Raw genomic sequence first — 23,897 nt, forward strand, 5'->3', positions numbered from 1 at the left:
ACACCACTTTGACGTCAAACAAGCAAACCACACAGTCCAAATGTGCAATTCACCTTTCCATACTTAGAAATCTCATGTCAACTACAGTATCAACATTTAGGATCGCTCGGTTATTTGTCCTGTTGTGAAGACAATTGGCAGTGGAACACGCGCCTGAATGCTCTCATGAATCCATTCTAAGCGCAGAAAAAAATGTTTTATCCGTTTCTCTGAACTGCCTTGTGAAAGCCTAGCACTGTAAATTGGTATTTTATAAATTAGCTAGTCATGTTGGCAATAGAACAAGCTTTCAAATGATGACCGCCTGACCCAGATTGCGACTTATAAAACGGACCGTTTTTGGATTGCGTAAACAACAGTATTTGTGTGATGAGGATTCAGGATTGTGTCCCAAACAAACAAATACGTGTGCCGTCTTAAGTACCGCAACGGCACAGCTAGGCGAGCTCAAAAAAAATAAAAAGAAACACCTAATAGTTGAAGTCTCTTTCCTTGAATCATAAGTGCATTGAAATGATTTAGTAACTGTCCACACTTGAGCAGTGTAGCCACTTGAAGACACCAGGTAAATGTCTAATTCAAACCCTTGTCATTTAAAATAAATACAAATAATAATCTTATTATGTTACTGAATGTATCCAGATTATTTCTCTGAATTTGTTAGACAAATGCTGGTAGGAGCGGCCTGCCAGGTAGGATCCAAGGGTGTGCAGAGACGCCCAGACCTGAGAGGGTGGAGAGGGTGGGGAGGAGAATCTGATGGTTCACGGTGTCTAAGGCAGCAGATCTGTCACAGACGTTGCTCTCCTCTGTCACAGAGGAGAGCAACCTCGGTTGAGTGACCTGTCTTGAAGCTTGACTGGTTAGGGTCAAGAACATCGTTCTTATAGAGATAGCGAAAGAGTCAGATGGGACGCAGCCAATTGCTACGGGATGAGTTGATGAGGGAAGTGAGAAGGTCTCCAGAGATGGGGTCGACTGGGCAGGTTGTCGGGCTGCTGTACCTCACTAGACTGGGCAGATGTTGTAAAGCTTATTTTCAAAGTGGTTGGCAAAGTGGTCCACAGAGGGGGGGGGGGGGGGGGGGGAGGAGGTGGAACCAAGTTTCTTAGGGTTATAGGCAGAAGCTTGAAATTCAGTTTTAGAAAGTGGCTTTAGCCGCTGATACAGAGGAAGAGAAGGTATAGAGGGAGTGAAAGGATGATAGGTCCTCTGGAAGTTTAGTTTTCCTCCTGTTCTGTAAGCATGCAATCAGTCACTCAGCCATGGAGCAGGAGGAGAGGGTCGAGCCGGACAGGAGGAAAGGGGACTGTCATAGGAAAAGAGGAGAGTAGGGTCGAAGAGGCAGAATCAGGAAACAGGAGGGAGATTTAGCAAAAGGGAGAAGAGGAGAGAGCAGTGTGGGAGAGAGAGAGAGCGACAGCGCATGAGCATCTGGGCAGGGGCTGAGTGGGTAGGGTTGGCGGAGAGGGGAACAGAAATGGAAACAAAGTAGTGATCAGAAACCTGGTGGGGGGGTATGCATATACTTCTCATATTTATTCTGTTTGAACCATTTTAATTTTGCCCTATCAATATAGGCCTATAGCCACAAATGTAAAGAGTTAAAGATAACAGTGTGACAGAGATTCAGTAGTGAGGAGAGAGAGACAGAGAGAGAAACAGATTGGGACAATTCCACAGAGTTTGTGTATATCAACATGTATATTAAACCAAAAAAACTATGATTGCAAAGATAAACAAACCATACATCTTTTTGCACAAGGACTACATTTCCACAGAACATATTACAGATACACATTTACTTGAAAAACAGAATGACGGTTTGGCTGTTGAAGTCAATGTGGTTTGTTTAACTTTGCAATCATTGGTTTTTGTTTGGCATCACTCTTACCGTGGAATTGCCCAGAGAGAGAGACAGAGAAAGAAAGAGAGATTGATTTAGTAATGTCTCCATACCTTCAGGTCTTTGATGCTGGTCGATTTGAAGACTTTCTCCAGCGTCTTCAAGGCTTTACGGATCTTCTCCACCTTCACACAGAAACAAACATTCTATATGAGCTACGGGCTGGGCTTTACAACGGCTGCCTCTGTAGCCGTCAAATCCTTGTTACCTCTATCCTTATTTCCTCAATTCCACTCAAAACACATTGGAGGAGAGGATCTGAGGTCCCTTCCTTGCACCACCTCCTCCAATGGGTTTTGAAAGATGCAGCCCAGTGGCCCTGTATGGTAAAAGGTGCACTATGAAGATATTACTCCGCCATTTCCTGGTTGCTAAAATTCTAATAGTGTGCGTAATTTCAATTTGTCACAAAACAAGCAGTCATTGAATAGAGAATCATTGTACCATCTAAACCGCTGTGAAATATATTTTCCATAACCAAAAATAGCTTTTGAAGCTGGTGTACAAAACTGAAAGTACGAGACACAAAAACAAAACGTAAGAACAGGAAGCATAAAATAGCACACAAAGTACTGATCTTCTTAGAATGGGTTTCAATGAGAATGACAGATCTACAACTCACATTTCTACAACTCCTATTATAGCTTTATGAGTTATACTCTACATATTTTATCTTATAGTGTGTGCCAGGCCATCTATAGGGTTAGAGTTGTATATATTATATATGGTAAGAGTTATATATACACTGAACAAAAATATAAACGCAACATGTAAAGTCATGGTCCCATGTTTCATGAGCTGAAATAAAAGATTGCATATGCACAAAAATAGTATTTCTGCAAATTTTGTGCACAACTTTGAGTCGTGTTGGGGTGCGGTTTGCTGATGTCAACATTGTGAACAGAGTGCCCCATTGGTACGGGCATGGTACGGGCGTTCATAAGCTACGGACAACAAACACAATTGGCAATTTGAATGCACAGAAATATCCCGTGACGAGATCCTGAGGCCCATTGTCGTGCCATTCATCCACCGCAATCACCTTGTGTTTCAGCATGATAATGCAACGGCCCTATGTTGCAAGGATCTGTACACAATTCCCGGAAGCTGAAAATGTCCCAGTACTTCCATGGCCTTCATACTCACCAGACATGTCACCCATTGAGCATGTTTGGGATGCTCTGGATCGACGTGTATGACCGAGTATTCCAATTCCCGCCAATATCCAGCAACTTCGCACAGCCATTGAGGAGTGGGACAACATTCCACAATCAACAGCCTGATCATCTCTATGCAAAGGAGATGTGTCACGCTGCATGAGGCAAATGGTGGTCACACCAGATACGGACTATTTTTCTGACCCACACCCCTAACTTATTTCTAAGATATCTGTGACCAACAGATGCATATATGTATTCAGTCATAAGAAATCCATAGATTAGGGCCTAAAGAATTTATTTAAATTGACTGATTTCCTTTTATGAACCGTAACTCAGTAAAATCTTTGAAATTGTTGCATGTTGTGTTTATATTTCTGTTCAGTATATTATATCCTATAGGGTGTAGTCCCACCTGTTTTCTATAGGGGGCGATGATACCGATGTCTTTGGGTGAGATTGTGGCGAGGCCCCTCTTGCCCTGCCCCTGCAGCAGCTTCTTGAGGTAATCCATCAGCACCTCGATCTCCGCCACGTTAAAGAAAGATGGACTGGTAGCCTCCCGCTCATCACGACCAGCCACACCATGGAACACCACCGGGAAATTCTGGAGGTAAACCAATGCTTAGCAGGCTATTAAGATTAAATTCATTGAATCAAGTCTTTTTTTGGCCCACAAGATGTGCATTTCGTCCCAGAGGATGACACATGTAAGCATTAATTAAAACACAAATTTCCAAAGTGGTCCTCGATGGTGCTCCTTGTTGGTTTAAAATGGTGTTGGGATTTACGCTGAGACCTCAGAGAACGTGTGTTTGTCTGTGTACCTTCTGAGGCAGGTATTCCCAGGTGCAGTAGGAGTTCCGGATCATCTCGTTAGCAAACACCTGTAGCTCCTCCTCATAGAACAACTCGTTAGGCACCTTCAGGATAGAGGGATGAGACCTGGAGAGGGAGGGAGACAATGAAAGGAAACAGTTTCAATTAGGGATGCTAACGGTTAACAAAAAAATATATTTTACTGGTCATGCTTATCGGTCTATAGGTTAATAGGTTAATTAGCATACTTTTGTGTTACTTAAATCGTTAAGTCGTCATGTATTATGTCTCACGCACACAGCATACAAAACCTAGTTCGAGGAGCGGAATAGCCCATCACCTGTCAGACAGCGTGACAGCAGCTCCTCAAACTGCTTGTACTGGAGTGAAACGTTCCATTGTAAACCCAGTCACTGCGCAACAAATAACAATTCTCAAAGCGTTCGCGTGACAAAAACTGTGACGGCCACGATTATTGAAAACAGAAGAAGTTATTTCTCAATCTCAACTCGTTATTGAAACTCGCTTCCCATTCGCCATTCGAGTGCATAGGCTATAACATTAGAGTAGTTAGTCGAGAGAGTCTTACTTTTGCCTCGATTTGGCATTCTTGTCCAGATCATCATGGCATTGGGAGTTCTTTATGATGGCCACATTAGCAGATAATTACCGTTTCATTTGGGGGGGGGGGGGGGGTAAATAGGCGAATATATTGAGAAGTCACCTTGTCCTAGAGAGATTTACATGGTTACCAAAACTGTCATGCCAGGGTAAGCCTAAACGAAACGCAGCCCTTGTTTTAAGTGTTTCTAAAATCCCCTATGGGAAAAATGAATGTTGGAAAAACTATTGGAACCATTTCCTTGTTTGACTGCTAGTTTTTATGGGTATTATGACTCATACTGTGGTACTCTATTGGTTTTCATATGAACTTTCTTTCATTGTCCAGAAGCCAAAAGGCACAATCCTACACATATCAGCAACCCATCCTACTTGTTGCTATTAGATATGTTTCTAAAGGAGATTTTCATCTCTGTCACATATGGCACCGCTCGCATTAGGTGTGCTGTTTAGAATGGTGTTTTCCCCCAAGAATTCAATTTTGGCAAAATGTTTGAAAATGACGTTTTATTGCTATATTATTGCATGTTTCCATTAAGCTCTTTATGAAAAAATGTCAGTTTCTTGTATGCATACATAATATTTTCTGTTGGTCACGTCATTTTACTGTTTGGAAAAAAATGTAACCGTTTGTTGACCGGTTAATCAGGGTCAGTTAGTCGGCAGCAAAATGGACCAAAATTTGCATCCCTAGTTCCAACGCTTGTCCTTTTCTCCCAAAGTGCTTGTGCTGGCCTCATTAAACCAGCCTGATCAGAAGAGCTTACATACCTGTAGTTTCTCAGTAGTTTGGTGACGTAGCAGCTGTTGAACACTCCATTCTCCTCCTCCTTCTGATACAGAGACACATCCTTCATCAGCCTCTCCAACAGAGACACACCTAAGAGATAGATAGGGAGAGAGCGAGCGAGTCCTCAGAATCATAGCAGCTTCTACAATCTGCTCTTCTATGTCAAAGGATTTTCAAGGAGTAGGGAGAGGAATAAGAGGACGAAGAATTGAGGAGGAGGAAGTAGAGGAAGAAGGAGTGAAAAGAAGAGGAACTGACCCATGCCGTGTTTCAGAGCCAGAGGAGACCTGAGGATGGGTCCCAGCTGTTTAGGGTCTCCAGCTAGAACCACCTGACCCGTCTCTGGTTGGAGCAGCCCTACACACACACACACACACACACACACTTAAATTATTGGGCTTGTTTGACATTGCAGCCGACAGTGCAGGTGACTGCCTGATCTTCAAATCACCTTCCATCGTAAATAGATAATCATTATTATTTGTAGATCAGTCAGTCACAATTTACCCATGATGCAATAAGGCAATAGGGGGTGGGGTATTTGGCTAAGGGCTTATCTTAAGCACAACACAACGCCAAGTGCCTGGACACAGCCATTAGCCGTGGTATATTGGCCATATATCACATACCCCTGAGGTACCTTATTGCTATTATAAACTGGTTACCAACTTAATTACAGAAGTAAAAATAAATGTTTTGTAATACCTGTGTTATACGGTCTGATATACCACGGCTTTCAGCCAATCAGCATTAAGCCCCCTCCCCCCTCATCCATCCCTCTCTCACCAGCCAGTGATATGATGGTCTCCGTTTCAACGGCGTGTCCCGCCTCGTCAACAAACACGTGACTGAAATGACCTGGAGGAACACCACCTGTCACCAACCTGGAGAACACATACACGAGACAGACAGAGAGGACAAAAGTTAGCTTAGCATTAGTGTCTCGCTATGGGGATTCCCAGTACTCTATGGCAGTGGCCACCTACCGGTCGTTGACAATTGACTGGCATCTTCAAGGCACTCCTAGTCGATCAACACACCTTTCTGTAGAAAAGTCAACTATAAAGGCTTGCTGTCCTATTTTTGCTTTTTTAATTCATCTTGCGCTTTTGGCAGTAGGTGCACTTGATTCAGAAGCCATGCGTGCCGGGTAGGTAAAGTGTTCTCATGTAAACCATTTAATTTGCCTGAAGGGACAAATTCCGCCTACCGGGTGGACCTGGAGCTATGGCTAAATCAAGTGCGTCTACTGTGCTGGCCAGTCGGATAGCTCAAATCACTGTGCCTAGTACAACTTCCACGACCCCACAGCAAAATCTGATACGAGCCTACGTGAGATTTGATAATACAGCAGAGCTTCAGTGAGTTACTGTTTTACGTTTTTAATTCAGCAACTGTTTTTATTCAACAGTTACAAAACAGTAAATGCGCTTGTCCCTACTTCCCCTCGTGCTGCAGCTGCAATTCATTATTAGCTACAATGTAGCGATAGGCCTGCATTTGTATAATTAGCAGCTCGTTGTGTCTATTTTAATATCAAGGAATATTTCACTTTTTCTGGTCATAGGAACATGAATTTGTACGAGGCAGAAACATTTGCGGTGCCATCAGGTGGAAGACTGTGTCCCCCCCCCCTCTCTCTGGTCAGTCTCATGTGAGGAAAGGAGAGAGCAGGGACAGTGAGAGGGAGACAGTCTGCTGCTCTCTCCTTTCCTCTGCTGAAACTGACCATCAGATGCAGGTACCATCAGTCCAGTAAAATAAAAAAGCGAATTATTTCAATTTATACTCAGCTGTGCCTCGCAAGTGATACAACAACTGATCTAGTTTGTCATCAAAGCTCGAGTTTTGAAATATAATATGGTCTGAGAAGAACAATATTGGCAGGCCAAGCATATAGCCAATATGCTGTGATAATGTATTAGGCTCATTCCTACAGAACTGTTTTTATTAGGTTAAATGTTGCATATGCTTACAGTTAAGTCATGTTTAAAAATCAAATCTGAACAGCAGATCTGGGCTTGCTTTCTGACTGCGAAAGTGATCTGGACTCAGAAAAGGTTGGTTACCACTGGTCTATGGGGAACTCAGGTGTTAGTGGCTAGTGCAGTGGTTCTTAACCTTGTTGGAGGTACTGAACCCCACCAGTTTCATATGCGCATTCACCGAACCTCTCTTAATTGGAAAAATAAAATGATTTTTTCAAATTCAAAACAGGTATATATTTGACTGGTGCACAAAATGAACCGTGCATCAACATCACTGTGTTCAAAGAACAAAATCATCAAAATCGAATTGCTTGCTTCAGTTCCGCGGGTACAGAAATGTCTCCGATTCCAGATACATCTTCGATCTTACTTACAGTCGTCCAGCAGGGGAAAGTTTGCGAAGTTATCGTTCTCTGTTCGTCGTTTCCATAACGGTAGCCTTTTTTGAAAAGCCTTCAGGTTTTCCTCCGCTTCGATGATGTCGACTCCACCGCCCTGCATCTTTTGATTGAGATGATTGAGAGCTGCGAAGATATCGGCCATGTGCGCTAAAATGAGAATGAACTCAGAATTTTTGAAGCAATCTGCATGACAATGTTGGTGCTCTTGCAAAAACAGGGCTAATTCCACACGCACGGCAAAAACCCGATTCAGCACCTGTCCCCGGGATAACCACCGAACGTTAGAATGGTACAGAAGTACCTCGAATTCAGAGCCCATTTCTTTACACAGCTCACTGAAGATGCAATGCCGCAGAGCACTAGTTCGCACATAGTTCACGCATTCCACTACAATTTTTAATACTTCTGCCAGTTTTGGAGGCAAGGTTTTTGTTGCCAACGCATGCCTGTGCAGAATACAATGCGTAACAATGATGTGTGGTGCATCGGCTTTCACTAGCGCACCAAAACCAGACTTTCTTCCCAGCATGACTGGAGCTCCGTCCGAACAAACTGCAGAAACCATATCCCACGAAAGATTGTTGTCTTTGAAGAAGTCATCCACAAGTTTCTTCACATCGGCTGCCTTAGTTGTTGTTGTAAGAGGCTTACAAAATAAAAAATCGTCCTTTATCACGTTGTCTTTCACATAGCGCACGAATACAGCAAGCTGGCTTAGATTGGAAACGTCTGTGGTCTCGTCCAGTTGAAGGCTGAATTTTGCCGGGCTTGAAATCAGATCTGCAACTACTTGAGCCAAGATGTCGTTGCTCATGTCCTCTATTCTGTCGCTGATGGTGTCATTTGAAAGAGGAATTTGGGATAACTTCAGCCCCTTTTCCCAGCATGATATTCGCCATCTTCAACACAGCTGGTTTTATGAGTGTTTCACCAATGGTGTGTGGTTTGCCCTGCTTTGCGATCAGGTAAGCAACTTTGTACGATGCTGTGAGGATCGGTTTGTTGATGGGTACAAAGCCGAGAACAGGCAGAGTAGCCTTTTCATCGAATCTGTCTCTCTTCACCTTGAATTCAGCGAGTGTTGTGTTCTTGTATTTTCCATCTCCATGCAGCTTAAGGAAGTGTTCTCTTAGTTTTACCAGTGCTGGACTAGAATTGCTCAACTTGGCATTGCAAATCATGCAGTTAGGACACTGACTCCCATCACGTTCCGTTATACATGTGAATCCATATTGTACATATTCGTCCGACCACTTTCTTTTTTTGCTCGACATAATATTTTAATCCCTTCATACATACTAAGAAAGAAATCACAAGACGTACCATCACGACAGTCACAAGTCGACTACTGAGCGCACCAAATTCTCTGCAGCACAGATAGGCCAAGCGATGTAGCGCGATCACATGCAGCCAATGATGGCCAAGCGGAGCGTGTCATCACGAATCATATGAATCGGATGTGTGTCTTGACCTCCGCCGAACCCCTGAAACTGACTCACCGAACCCCTGGGGTTCGATCAAACCCAGGTTAAGAACCACTGGGCTAGTGTATATCCTTACTGTCCTGCATGGAGCAGAGTGGTGATTATGATCTTGCGTTACCCTAGTGTAGCATTTTCCTATGGTGATCTCCAGTGTTAGCGACTAGCGGCTATCCTTACCGTCCGGCAGTGATTAGGGTGGTGACCATGATGCTGTACTTCATCAGTTCCTCTTTACAGGGAAACACAAAGCAATCCTGACCCAGGTTACAGCAGTCCTGAAGAGAAACACACACACGAGAGAGGTGTTACACAAAATACAAACATCACACTGATGTACACACACTCACTCACACACACCCGTATATCATTGGGCACATCTTCAGGGTTACGGGATGCGGCATACATCCGGAACAGCTTCCTGTGTTCCAGGTGTTCTAGAAGCTTCAGAGCCAGCAGGTCTGCCGCACTATTGGACGGAGCGCACGCCAGGATGTGGGCGTGACTCTGTGTCTTCAGCACCTGTTTGATGGCTTCGACCACTGTCACAGTCTTACCTGGGGGGGGAACAAACACACACAGCGTTAGTAAGTAAGTCGGAACTGCTCATAAGGCATGAGACCATCTCCTGTTTCTGTAGCGCGAGGCAGCTTGATGTACAATTACACTCCCGGGACAGGAAGCAAGCCACTGCAATAGTCTAGCTATCTCCTTAATGCTGAGTGCCAAGCAGAGACGCATCGGGTCCCATTTTTACAGTCTTTGGTATGACTCGGCCGGGGATCAAACACCCAACCTTTCAATCTTAGGGCAGACACTAACCACAGGCAAAAATAAAATATACTGAACAAAAATATAAAATGCAACATGAAACCATTTCAAAGATTTTACTGAGTTAGTTCATTGAAGGAAATCAGTCAATTGAAATAAATTCCTTAGGTCCTAATCTATGGATTTCACATGACTGGGCAGGGGCATGTGTGGGCCTGGGAGCCATGGGTGGGCATAGGCCCACCAACTGGGGAACCAGGCCCAGCCAATCAGAATAAGTTTTTCCCCACAAAAGGGCTTTATTACAGAGAAATACTCCTCAACACCTCCCTGCCCACCTCCTCAGATGATCCTGCAGGTGGCAGGTGAAGAAGCTGGATGTGGAGGCCCTGGGCTGGCGTGGTTACACGTGATCTGCGGTTGTGAGGCCAGTTGGAGGTACTGCCAAATTTTCTAAAATTACTTGTGGCTTATGGTAAAGAAATGAACATTCAATTATCTGGCAACAGCTCTGGTGTACATTCCTGTAGTCAGCATGCAAATTGTATACTCCCTCAAAACTTGAGACATCTGTGGCTTTGTACTGTGTGACAAAACTGCATATTTTAAAGTGGCCTTTTATTGTCCTCAGCACAAGGTGCACCCGTATAATGATCACGTTGTTCAATCGGCTTCTTGATATGCTACACCTGTCAGGTGGACTGATTATCTTGGCAAAGGAGAAATGCTCACTAACAGGGATGTAAACAAATTTATGCACAAAATCTGAGAGAAATACGCTTTTTGTGCATTTGGAACATTTTTAGGATCTTTTATTTCAGCTCATGAAACATGGTACAAACTATGTGTTACGTTTATATTTTTGTTCAGTATAAAAGATGGTGATGCTGAGGAGGGCGTTTTGCCGGTTCCTGCTCGACTTAGCTTTTTTTTTTTATGGCTATTTTTGCATGAATTATTACTTTACCCCAACCAAAAGGCCTGGATGAATGGCAATATCTGTACAATGCTGAGAGCCTGTACTGCAGCATTGAATGTCAGTAGAATGAACCCTGATGAGATGGCATGCGACACGCACAAGGCAAGCAGGTACGAGCTCTGCAAATCCATTGATGATGCAAAAAGACAATACAGACTTAAACTTGAATTGATTTCCGACAACGCAGACTCGCGTCGCGTGTGGCAAGGACGACAGACTACAAAGAAAAATCCAGCTAGGCGGTATGCATTGAAGCCTCCCTCCCACACGAGCTTAACACATTCTATGCTCGCTTCGAGGCAGACAACACAGAGCCATCCATGAAGACTCGCGCTTCTCTGGACGACCAGGTGCTTTCGGTCTCTGAGGCTGACGCGAGGAAAACTATTAGACAGTGAATCCTCACAAAGCAGCCGGCCCAGATGGCATCTCTGGTCGTATCACCAGAGTGTGTCCACAGAACATGCCATTTCCGTTGCTATTCACACATCTATCTGGACCAGAGGAACATCTTTGTGAGAATGCTGTTCATTGAATACAGTTCAGCATTCAACACTATTGTTCCCCCCCAAGCTTGACACCAAGCTCAGAGTCCTGGGTCTGGACACCAATTTCTGCAACTGGATCCTGGACTTCCTGACGGACAGAACACAGGCTGTGAGGATTGGCAACAACACCTCCACCACACTGACTCTGAACCCAGGGGCCCTGCCCATGGGTGTGCCCTCAGTCCTCTACTGTACTCCCTGTTCACCCACGACTGAGTGGCTTTGCACGACACCAACTCTATCATCAAGTTTGCTGACGACACCACGGTTGTAGGCCTGATATCCAAAAACAACGACGAGTCAGCCTATAGGAGGTGGTAAGTGAACTGCCATGGTGATGTCATGACAACAACCTCTCCCTCTATGTCAGCAAAACAAAGGAATTGATTGTTGACTTCAGGAAGCAGAGGGAACATTCCCCGATCCACATCAATTGGACTGCAGTAGAGAGAGTCACATGTTTTAAGTTCAGAGGTCTTGTCATGGACAACACCACCACTCTTGTCAAGAGGGCGCAACAGTGTCTCTAATTCCTAAGGAGGCAGACCGGTTGCATCATGGCCTGGTACAAGAATTGCTCCATCCACAAGGCCCTCCAGCGGGTGGTGAAGACGTCCCAGTACATCACTGGGACCGTGCTCCCACCCATCCAGGACATCTATGCAAGACGTTGCTTGAGGAAGGCACGCAGCATCATCGACCCCACACACACACCCAGCCACGAGCTGCTCTCTTCCTTACCGTCAGCAGCCATCAGACTGCTGAACACTTGAACTGGACTGACCACCTGTTCGGATTCTCCACACCTTAGCACACACACCACAACCAGACTCTTATTATACTGCTCTATTTATATATTTGCCCACCATCCTCCCCTTCCCCAATATACATGTAAATATTGGACAATAAATCATGCCTTCCCGTGTTATCCTTATGCTAAAATGTATTATTCTATTCTACAGACTTTATGTTCATATTATTATATTTTATTATTTCTAATTATGTTGCATTTTCTAGAAGGAACCTGCAAGTAATCATTTTGTTGTACGATGTATATACAGTACCATGTGTATCTTGAACATACGACTAATACAACTTCAACAGTGTTGGTTAACACAGTTAAACACACACACACACACACACACAGTGCCTTCGGAAAGTATTCAGACCCCTTGACTTTCACATTTTGTTACGTTACAGCCTTATTCTAAAATGTTCCTCATCAATCTACACACAGTTTACAATTGGCTCATTCATCCCCCTCTCCCCTGTAACTATTCCCCAGGTCGTTGCTGTAAATGAGAATGTGTTCTCAGTCAACTTAACTGGTAAAATAACAGATAAATAAAATAAATTTAAAAAACACAATACCCCATAATGGCAAGGCAAAAACAGGTTTTTCTAAATTGCTAATTTATTAAAAAGAAAAAAACTGAAATATCACATTTACACAAGTATTCAGAACCTTTACTACTTTGTTGACTCATCTTTGGCAGTGATTACAGCCTTGAGTCTGCTTGGCTATGACGCTACAAGTTTTACACACCCATATTTGGAGTTTCTCCCATTCTTCTCTGCAGAGCCTCTCAATCTCAGTCAGGTTGGATGGGGAGCATTGCGGTACAGGCATTGTCAGCTCTCTCCAGAGATGTTCGATCATGCTCAAGTCCGGGCTCTGGCCGAGCCACTCAAGGATATTCAGAGACAAGTCCCGAAGCCACTCATGCATTGTATTGGCTGTGTGCTTAGGGTTGTTGTCCTTTTTGGAAGGTGAACGTTCACCCCAGTCTAATACCCTGAGCGCTCTGGAGCAGGTTTTCGTCAAGGATCTCTCTGTACTTTGCCTCGATCCTGACTAGCCTTAAAGTCCCTGCCGCTGAAAAAAATCCCCACAGCATGATGCTGCCACCACCATGCTTCACCGTAGGGATGGTGCCAGGTTTCATCCAGATGTGACATTTGGCATTCAGGCCAAAGAGTTCAATCTTGGTTTCATCAGACAAGAGAATCTTGTTTCTCATGGTCAGAGTATTTAGGTGCATTTTGGCAAACTCCAAGTGGGCTGTCATGTGTCTTTTACAGAGGAGTGGCTTCCGTCTGGTCACTCTACCATAAAGGCCTGAATGGTGGAGTGCTGCAGAGATGGTTGTCTTTCTGTAAGGTTCTCCCATCTCCACAGAGGAACTCTAGAGCTCTGTTAGCATCACCTCGCTGGCCAAAGCCAGGTGGACTCCAACCAAGTTGTAGAAACATCTCAAGGATGATCAATGGAAACAGGATACACCTGAGCTAAAACATAGCAAAGGGTCTGAATACTCATGTAAATCAGGTATTTTTGTTTTTTAGAAATCTGCAAAAAATTCTGTTTTCTCTTTGTCATTATGGGGTATTGTGTGTAGATTGCTGAGGACGTATTTAATCCATTTTAGTATAAGGCTGTAACATCAAATGTAGAAAAAGTCAGGGGGTCTGAATACTTTCCGAAGGCACTGTATATTAACTTAGCACACATTCACACGTGTTTTACCTGTCCCAGGTGGCCCAAACACCAGGTAAGGAGCCGGTCGGGAGGATCCAGCTACAATGTTCTGGACTGCTGTGTACTGTTCTGGGTTCTGCTCTAGAGCCCTGTCATACAACCTAGGGAGAGGGGGAAGGGGGGTTAGGGTTAGTGTGTAAGGCTCAGTGGTCAAAGGTCAAAAAGGAAGTGTGGGTCGGGCAGATGGGTGGTGTGAGCTCACAAGAGAGGTTGTTTTTTGGGTGGTTGGATAGTTGGGTCTCCAGAAGGGAACAGTACGTTCCCCAGGTTGTGTCTGTCAGCCAGCTCTGTTGCTCTCTGCTGAAGCCTAGTGGTGAGACGGTTCACCGTGAACTCCACATCAAACTTCAGACCATCCACGAAGGAGGACAAAAACCTGGAGGGAGGTGGGGGGGATAGAAAGACAGAGACTACATTACGATTCTCGACCCTTCTCCCCCGAAGTGTACTTGCCAGGCTATTCAGACTCCTTAATCCGTTCAAACACAACACCACACCCACGGACGTTTGTTTTAGACCCCTCCCTGAACGTAAACACATTTGGGCTGTCTGATTGGTTCCAGAAACCGATGGGTTGGGCCAGTGCCAGAACACATGTGGGTAAAGCTGCGTTTTCCTAGTATGCAATTGGCTTTGATACTGTGATTGGTTAGAGACGATCCAATCGCTGATGACTTTGTTTTCACCACAATCGACGTCACAAAACAACTTCCAATGGATGGCAGATTCAGACTCAATTCTGTAACAAACGTTTGAGCAATTCCTTTTAGTGTGAGAGGTCAGAGTAACAGTGTACACTTGTCCACTCCACCTCATGGGTTTAAAATAAATTAACTGGTATAAGGAATAAGGTTGAAACTCTCTCCAGCCATGCTTTCACTAATCCAATGCTTGAGGGGGAGTGTACGAGTGCACACTTTTGAAGACAGAGTCGAGAATCGGAATGTAACCAGAGAACCATGGTAACCATGAAGAGAGCGAGCTATTGACTTATAAGATCCCTTCAGGAAGCAGCCTCCTCCAATCATGTCCTTACCTGCTGTTGAATCCCAGTTTGACGGAGTCCAGCTCCACACGGTGGACGTAACCACGGTATTTGACCACGCCCCCCTTATTAGAGTCACCTGACCTTGTCACCAGGATGGCATCGCCCCGCAGGACAGACGGACGGCTCTCGGACACACCTGGTACCTGCAAGAGCACACAACATACTGGGCTGGAGATAAACCCTGCACCATCTAGTAGAGGATGAACTACGTTCCTAGTGTGTGTGTGTGTGTGTGTGTGTCCGGACCTGCAGCACCGTTAGTGTCTTGTTGGTCTCGTCTCTGACCGTGTGTACATCTGTGTTTGTGTGTACCTCTAGCACCAGTAGTGTCTTGTTGGTCTTGTCTCTGACCGTGTGTGTGTGTACATTGTGTTTGTGTGTACCTCTAGCACCAGTAGTTTCTTGTTGGTCTTGTCTCGGACCATGGGAGTATTGGGCTTGTTGTATCTCTTAATGTCCACCTCCATCTGTAGCTCCTCTAGATACAGCAGCAGCTGGAACCGTTTAGAGTAATTCTCTCTACTCAGACCTGACTCTAGGATAGACCTGGGGGAAGAGGGGGAGGGAGAGAGAAAGAAAGAGACCTTCACAGCACCCATATTGTACACTGGCAGGGTGGTCTAGGATTACAGAGGAGGAAGAGGAAGCACTCACTGGGCATCCAGTGAAAGAGTAGAGGAGGAGGCGTGTCCTTTGAGGAACTTGATCAGATCTCTGACATATCCTGGAACCTTGTAGTCGTAGAGACGCTCCACGGCTGCCAGGTTGTTGGCTGAGAGACTGACGGGGAGAGAGGAGGGGCGGAGAGGAGGAGAGTGGTAGTGGTAGAACAGGGTGAACCATGGAGAGAGACAGGGTTAGTTTTTTTGTAGCAGAGAGAACAGTCAATTACTCATGACTGGTGTTGATCGCTGAGCTGTAGTCAATGAATAGCATTCTCATAGGTGTTCCTTTTGTCCAGGAGTGAAAGGGCAGTGTGGAGTGCAATTGCGTCATCTGTGGATTTGTTGGGGTGGTATGCGAATTTGAGTGGGTTCAGGGTATCCGGGATGATGGTGTTGATGTGAGCCATGACCAGCCTTTCATAGCACTTCATGGCTACCAACTTGAGTGCTACGGGACGGTAGTCATTTAGGCAGGTTACCTTTGCGTTCTTGGGCACAGGGACTATGGTGGTCTGCTTGAAACATGTAGGTATTACAGACTCAGTCAGGGAGAGGTTGAAAATGTCAGTGAAGACACTTGCCAGTTGGTCCACTCATGCTCTGAGTACACATCCTGGTAATCCATCTGGCCCTGTGGCCTCGTGAATGTTGACCTGTTTAATGTGTGTGTTACCAGGTGTGTGTGTGTGTGTGACCTACCTCTCAGGTGGTTCCCCGTCCTCTACAGTGTAAGGCAGATAATCCGTAGCGCTGATGATAGCTCTAGGTCTGTAGGGCGCAGTTGGGGCCAGCTCCCTGGCCAGCCCTGTCACATACTGGGCCTCGATGAACCGCAGCAGGTGGAAGGCAGGAGAGGAGGAGGAGATGGAGGGTTTAAACTCAAAGACCAGAGTGGCTGGATAGAAACCCAGGAGGCTGGACTTGAACTGGAGCTGCACTTCATACCGGTCACCTGGGGAGGAGAGAGAGGGAGGGGGGAGACGAGAGGGAGGGGGTTTAGTAACATATTATAGAAAGAGAGCGTGTGTGTGTGTGCACCAGCATGCGTCAGGTTCCCTGGGCCTTTCTTTTGGCCCAGACCTTTTGATGTCTGTAGATCGGTAAGATGTTAGCAATATGGTGAAACTCCACCACTTACACCTGTCCAGACCCTACAGAACTGTAAACATTGAAGGGTTGGGGCCAAAATGAAGGCTGAGGGAGCGATTTGGGCTGTGCAACTCTTGCTCGGTCGGAGCTGTAGTAGGTCGTTGCGGGTGACTGCGGGTCTTGTTTGGTGCTAGCTGTAGAGGGTTGTTGCGGGAGACTTTGCGTGTGTGCGTGCCTATATACAGTGTATATTATATACTGTAGTTAGTATATTTAATATATACCACAGGAAGACTTAGGAGCCCACTCTCAATGAGGGTAGATAGCCTGCTGCTGCCACTCTGCTAATCATCAGATGGAGGAAGGATGCCCACATGGGTAGTTGGTTAAGTAACTGATTCATTAACATATTTAAATGAACTGCATAATGAATAAATGTGACTTGCCTTTTGTGTGACAAGGGCTGGCCCCAAGCCCGTAAGGGGCCCAAGAGGCAAAACAAATAAAAATGTCACAGGAGCCCATTCGCAATGTTCAAAATACACCAGAGAACACAGAGTATCAATAATACAAAAACATTTATTTTGTGGAATAGGTTTTATCACAAGCACATTCAGGTATCTGACAAAATTAAGGAAACAAGGTGTTGTGCCACCATGAGCTCCCAGAAGCTATCAGAGCAGGTTCAATGCACCATGGCATAGTTTAGGTCCACCTGTAGAATCTATGCCAGGAAAATGCAACCCCACCGTGACATACTCTTTATATTCCTTGTTTACTCAAGTATTTCCTTTACTTGGGCAGTTAACAGCATGCCTACAGTCTGGAAGGCAGCATGTGCGCCAAATCAAGTCAAATCAAATCTTATTAGTCACATGCGCCGAATACAATACCTACAGTGAAATGCTCACTATGCAAATAGTCTGGGTAGCAATTTGACTAGATGTTCAGGAGTCTTATGGCTTGGGGGTAGAAGCTGTTTAGAAGCCTCTTGGACCTAGACTTGGTGTTCTGGTACCGCTTGCCGTGCGGTAGTAGAGAGAACAGTCTATGACTAGGGTGGCTGGAGTCTGACAATTTTTAGGGCCGTCCTCTGATACCGCCTGGTATAGAAGTCCTGGATGGCAGGAAGCTTGGGCCCAGTGATGTACTGGGCCGTTCGCACTACCCTCTGTAGTGCCTTGCAGTCAGAGGCTAAGCAGTTGCCACACCAGGCAGTGATGCAACCAGTCAGGATGTTCTCGATGGTACAGCTGTAGAACCTTTTGAGGATCTGAGGACCCATGCCAAATCTTTTCAGTCTCCTGAGGGGAAATAGGTTTTGTCGTGCTCTCTTCATAACTGTCTTAGTGTGCATGGACCATGTTAGTTTGTTGGTGAAGTGGACGCCAAGGAACTTGAAGCTCTCAACCTGCTTCAATACAGCCCCGTCGATGAGAATGGGGGCATGCTCGGTCCTCTTTTTCCTGTAGTCCACAATCATCTACCTTTGTCTTGATCACATTGAGGGAGAGGTTTTTGTAATGGCCTCCTCCCTATAGGCTGTCTCGTCGTTGTCGGTGATCATCTGCAAACTTATTGATGGTGTTGGAGTCGTGCCTGGCCGTGCAGTCATGAGTGAAAAGGGAGTACAGGAGGGGACTGAGCACGCACCCCTGAAGGACCATGTGTTGAGGATCAGCGTGGCAGATGTGTTGTTACCTGCTCTTACCACCTAGGGGCGGCCTGTCAGGAAGTCCAGGATCCAGTTGCAGAGGGAGGTGTTTAGTCCCAGGGTCCTTAGCTTATTGATGAGCTTTGAGGGCACTATGGTGTTGAACGCTGAGCTGTAGTCAATGAATAGCATTCTCACATAGGTGTTCCTTTTGTCCAGATGGGAAAGGGCAGTGTGGAGTGCACAAGAGACCACATCATCTGTGGATCTGATGGGGCGGTATGCAAATCGGAGTAGGTTTAGGGTTTCTGGGATGATGGTGTTGATGTGAGCCATGACCAGCCTTTCAAAGCACTTCATGGCTACAGACTTGAGTACTACATGTCGGTAGTCATTTAGCCAGGTTACCTTAGTGTTCTTGGGCACAGGCACTGTGGTGGTCTGCTTAAAACATGTTGGTACCACAGATTCGGACAGGGAGAGGTTGAAAATGTCAGTCAAGACACTTGCTAGTTAGTCAGCGCATTCTCGCAGTACACGTCCTGGTAATCCATCTGGCCCTGTGGCCTTGTGAATGCTGACCAAATATAGGCTACAGCTTGTTGCGTTGTGGCCATAGATATATAATCCATAGAAGGGTTTTGTAACCTCTTACCTTGGCAATTTGACTGTTAAACTCATGGGTGCATTAGCAATGGATGCCAGTCCTGATTTTAATCTGAACTACCATCTATGGATTATATTTCTATGGTTGGTTGCAGCTGTCGGTTTGCCTTTTGCAGATTTCAAAATACAATTTTGGGGAAAACAGTTTGGAAAGCAAATGGCTACTGCTGAAAAGAGAAGACAAATCTGTCTGTAGGACCAATTAGCATCTAACGGCAGCACTCGTTTCAAAGTAGCTCATCTTGAGCTAGGCTATTGCCAAGAGAAGCACGTCGGCCATGACCAAATGGCAAAGGTGAAGCCTTTGGTGAGTAAAAGTGTGACACTGGAAATTGTATTTGCTAGCCTACTGTAGCTTATGACCTAGACACTATATATATTGCCTCCTAATATTGTACAATCTGTGTTTCGCTTAATTGGCCTGGGCTATTGTTTGTTTGAATTCAAGACTGAAATGTCTTAATCCAGCCCTGCCTGTGTGTGTGTGTGTGTGTGTGTGTGTGTGTGTGTGTGTGTTGCCTGGTCCCAGCTGCAGTGGGTTGTTGCGGGTGACTTTCTGCTTGTCCTGTAGGTTGAAGCAGGTCATCCGGTGCAGAGCAGAGTAGTAGGTGAAGAAGAGAGGACTGGGGGAGGAGTTCTCCAGGAACAGACAAACTACGTACACCTGGGGGGAGAGAAGGAGAGTTTGTTAGTTTCTCCTGTAAAGTCATTGAAAGAAAACGGCTACTAATTGTGTCTCGGATCTGGTCTTAGAGTAAAAATAGACTTACAGATGTGCGACGACTAACTACCGTCTCTTATATGTGAATTAGAGTTCAGAGCAGTTGGACCTCGTGTCGGGAGCCTTTTGTACCCAGTCTCCCCGATCTTGCCGCCCGACCTGCTATCACTTTAGACTTGCATGCGCCGCGTCTGACCATTAATCGCACCTGTATAAATTGCACGTCGGCTTTGTGGGGAAAGACTCTGGTGTTGGGTGCTGCGCGTTCCCCTGTGTCCCCAATTTAAATGATGCTAGGGAAATGCTGTTTTCATAACAAGTGGGAAACTCGTAAAATACTACTTGTAAACTGGGAGAAACGAGTTCGGTGCGCTCACGTGCTTTGAACTCGTCGAGAGTGGCGATTGGCTGATATGGCAAACAAGCTGCATCAACCATAAACTAAAAGTACAGCTATTATGTTGGCAAACTAATTAGTGTTCTAAAACAATATGAATAAATTATAAATAATGTTTTGTTGTTGCATTTAACTGCCCAAAATGCTGTTATCAAGGTAATTTCCTTAGTATGTGACTTCAGAGTTCAGCATGTGGGAAGAGTTCAGAGATGATAGACGAGTTTCCCATTAGTAATTACCAGTTGGAGGGGTATTTAAGTGGATTTTTCCCAGTCGTTTGCTGGTATTAACAAATTTACAAGATGTTATGAAAGTAGCATTAGGGTCAGAGTTAGAGTCAGGGTTAAAGGTCAAGGTCTGGTCTTACCTCGGTCTCACTCTCCAGACTGAACTTGATCAGACCGTCTACAACAAGGTGGTCAGAAGTGATGCGTACACCGCCACGGTCAGAGATCAACTCCGCTCTGAGGGGGTAGGAGTTAGGAGTTAGGTTAGTCACATTACAGAGGCCCAATCCCAAATGGACCCCTAGACCCTATGCACATGCCGAGATCTGAGAGGATATGAAAGGTGTGAGCAATATGATAATAGCTTCACTTGCTTACTGAAAGGCTAGGTGGATGCTTAACCATATTGCATATACTCATCACATCCTGTCAGTCCATAGGGCATTTGGGATTGGGCCACCAAGGATCGATAAGGACCTGATGAATAAAGGTAAAGACAAACAGCTCCATGTCTGGACCAATCACCTGTCAGACTTGAACTTCCTGAGGATGTAATTGGCCAGTCTCCAGTCTCTCCTGGGGGTGTGTGATGTCTGGGCTGGGTCAGATGAGGGCGACACACACACCCCGCTCACACATGCCCCATTCTTCTGCCCCACTCCATTCACCTTGCCTCCATTCTGAACAGGACAAGAGCTAGATGCCCCCTGCTGCTTCTGGCCACGCCCCTTTCCCCGGGGTCCTTGCCACTGGTCCTGACAGAAATCCCTCACCTGCAGACCAACACACACACAGGGGTCAAATTCAACCCTCTGTCTCTTTAGTCTAGTGCCATGTCTATATCTGCTATCAGAGCAGTCATTTTGGAAAACAAATTTCGGTCTTCTTTTTTTTTGGGGGGGGGGGGGGGGGATTTGTTGACTTTGTAACATACGGAAACACACACGCCAGAATGCGGTTGGTATCGATTGCTAGATTGCAACTGGTTGTAAAAGCTGAGCTGGAGAGGGTGTGGGCCGATCATGAACCAGGACTTTGGACACATGCACGCACAACTGGCGAGCTGTTTTAGGAACACAACAGTAACCCACTACCTACACCCTGCCCAAAGCTACCAGGCTAGGGCCATATGATAATATAAGTCTGTACCAGGCTAGTGTTGTAGGCCTACCTTTGGTTTGAAGTGCACCACTCCCGAGTAGACTTTGGCATTATTGGACAGCTTGAGAGCATACAGCATTGAACTGAAGTTAGGGTCTCTCACTCCATCCCTAAAAGAGAGACAGGTTCAAATGCAGAAGTCTTCATCAACACCTCCCATCCATTCAGACAAGTCACCAATTCTGTGCCTTTTGAGAAGTGTTGAGTTCAACTCGTTTTAACATTCTTTCGTGAAGAGCACATTTAACTTCATGAAAAAAAAACGTGTTTCAAATGTTTTCTCCTAATGTGGGCTTCTGACTCCTCTCCTACGTTTAAAATGTGGATTGACCAGATTGTTGACTTTCTTCCTCTTGAAAAGCTAAATTGTGACCTCCGCAAGAGACAATCCAAGTTAGTTAGACTCGGTCTCCACTACTCAACTATATTTCAAACTGGACAGAGTGAATCTGGTGATTAAGGAAATATGTCTATATACACACACACACACGTGGAAAGTGCTGTAAAACTAATTATGTTCTCGTTACCTCAGCTAAAGCTGGAAATATCTAACATGATCACTGATAGTGCTACTGCAATGTTGACTGAAAAACAAGAAAACTTTGAATAAAAAAAAAACATGTTTTCACATCTCAAGAGGTAAAAAAAAAATATAATACTATAGTAAGTGCCTATAATTAAGTGATAATGCCCTAGAAGCCGGTGTTTGGAGGATATATTGGCATGGGTGTTAGGCCCGAGACGAAGCCTCCCGACACCTTCATTAGGCTACAATGGGACAGCTGGAGGTCAAATCTGAATATTGAAACAAATGTCAAAGAGACAGACAGCAAGGTTTATACAAATCTCCGCTGTTGAAAATGAAATGTTAGGTCTAAAAGAAATACGAGATAATGTCTAGATGCTTTTTATAGTGGAGATCAAGTTTATAAAGTGCCTGGCTGGGCTGATGAGACAGCGGATTGCGCAGTCAGATGGAATAGAGCAAATAGGCATTTTAACATCATAGATTTATCCCGTGGTAACTTATGGAATAGACACCGGCTTGAAGCTATTGGTGTACAACCGGGAGTGGCAATTGAATACAAGCTTCACCCATAGGTAACAGGGTTGACGTGTTATAGTCGACGCGCTCAGTTTTCCACCACAAAACACCAGCATATGGACAAATGATGTAAAAGCAGATGAGCTGGTTCTAGTCTAGGATTTGGTTATTTTGAAAAAAAAAAAAAAATTTAAGGAATTTTCACCATATTAATACGAGAGTTCAGTTCGTGTAACAGGTTTGAACTTAAAAATGAGGGACAGATGTAAACTTAGCAAAAACATAAAAACGCAACACGCAACAATTTCAAAGATTTTACTATGTTACAGTTCATAAGGAAATCAGTCAATTTAAATTAATGAATTAGGCCCTAATCTATGGATTTCACATTACTGAGCTTTGGTGCAGAAGAATGGTAGGAATAGTAAGCAGAGTGAGTTGAAGACAGGAGGAGAAATGGAAGTGAATGAAGGTGAAGTATCAGAGGTGGTAGGTGTGGTGAAGTTCTCGGAGCCCGAGGCTTGCAACATGGTCAGGATAAAGATGAGTCTGACAGTAGGAGTAAGGTTTTTGGAAAAAGTGGACTCAGGGTGTGTGAAAACAGAGTTGAGTGCTGTGGAGTCGGTGAGGGTAACCAGAAGTGGTCTTGTGATAATTGTTTGTGTTTCTGCTGGTCAGAGGGAGTAGGCGCTCCATGTTAAACGAATGGGGGCAAGAGATGTGAATTGTTTTGCTCTCAAGAAAATGGGCGCCATTGAAAGGAGTGATTACTGGGGTAGTGGTAAATGTGAAAGCTGACCAACTGAAGGGGAAGATTCCCGGTGTTTGTGATGCTCGTCGCTTGGTGCGACGCAGACATTGTCTGTTCTTTTGAGTTTTGATGTTGAATATTTGCCCGACAAAGTGATGTTAGGATATATAAATAATCCTGTATGAGCTTTTGTGCCGAATACATTATGTTATTATAGGCGTCAAGCTTCTGGGCATGTGGCAGCAGTGTGTAGGAGAGAGGTTCCTAGGTGTGAGAAGTGTGCAGAAGGGCATGAGATAAAGGAATGTGTAGCATTAGGGAAAGTAGTGATACAGTGGCTTGCGAAAGTATTCACCTCCTTGGCATTTTTCCTATTTTGTTGCCTTTACAACCTGGAATTGAAATATATTTTTGGGGGGATTTGTATATTTTGATTACATAACATGCCTACAACTTTGAAGATACAAAATATT

At 44.9% G+C, this 23,897-nt stretch overlaps 2 protein-coding genes across 2 annotated transcripts in view; one reads left to right on the forward strand and one right to left on the reverse strand.

Moving 5' to 3' along the window:
* LOC139392792 (pyridine nucleotide-disulphide oxidoreductase domain 1) overlaps positions 1–23,897 on the forward strand; it is a 783,634-nt gene that overhangs the window by 265,679 nt on the left and 494,058 nt on the right. The window lies entirely within an intron of this gene.
* The window catches only part of LOC139393313 (putative helicase mov-10-B.1), a 36,003-nt gene that overhangs the window by 5,633 nt on the left and 6,473 nt on the right, over positions 1–23,897 (reverse strand). The window contains exons 2-19 of the mRNA XM_071141848.1: positions 21,639–21,738; positions 20,993–21,240; positions 20,608–20,704; positions 19,642–19,786; positions 16,413–16,665; positions 15,703–15,828; positions 15,432–15,594; positions 15,037–15,191; positions 14,203–14,376; positions 13,989–14,101; positions 9,524–9,720; positions 9,344–9,441; positions 6,080–6,177; positions 5,552–5,650; positions 5,275–5,383; positions 3,891–4,008; positions 3,479–3,670; positions 1,960–2,031 (exon numbers count right to left, since the gene is read on the reverse strand). Coding sequence (XP_070997949.1) covers positions 1,960–2,031; positions 3,479–3,670; positions 3,891–4,008; positions 5,275–5,383; positions 5,552–5,650; positions 6,080–6,177; positions 9,344–9,441; positions 9,524–9,720; positions 13,989–14,101; positions 14,203–14,376; positions 15,037–15,191; positions 15,432–15,594; positions 15,703–15,828; positions 16,413–16,665; positions 19,642–19,786; positions 20,608–20,704; positions 20,993–21,240; positions 21,639–21,738 — 2,557 coding nt within the window. The remainder of the gene's footprint in view (positions 1–1,959; positions 2,032–3,478; positions 3,671–3,890; positions 4,009–5,274; positions 5,384–5,551; positions 5,651–6,079; positions 6,178–9,343; positions 9,442–9,523; positions 9,721–13,988; positions 14,102–14,202; positions 14,377–15,036; positions 15,192–15,431; positions 15,595–15,702; positions 15,829–16,412; positions 16,666–19,641; positions 19,787–20,607; positions 20,705–20,992; positions 21,241–21,638; positions 21,739–23,897) is intronic.

This window comes from Oncorhynchus clarkii, chromosome 33, assembly GCF_045791955.1.
Source record: "Oncorhynchus clarkii lewisi isolate Uvic-CL-2024 chromosome 33, UVic_Ocla_1.0, whole genome shotgun sequence".
Classification (NCBI taxonomy): domain Eukaryota; kingdom Metazoa; phylum Chordata; class Actinopteri; order Salmoniformes; family Salmonidae; genus Oncorhynchus; species Oncorhynchus clarkii.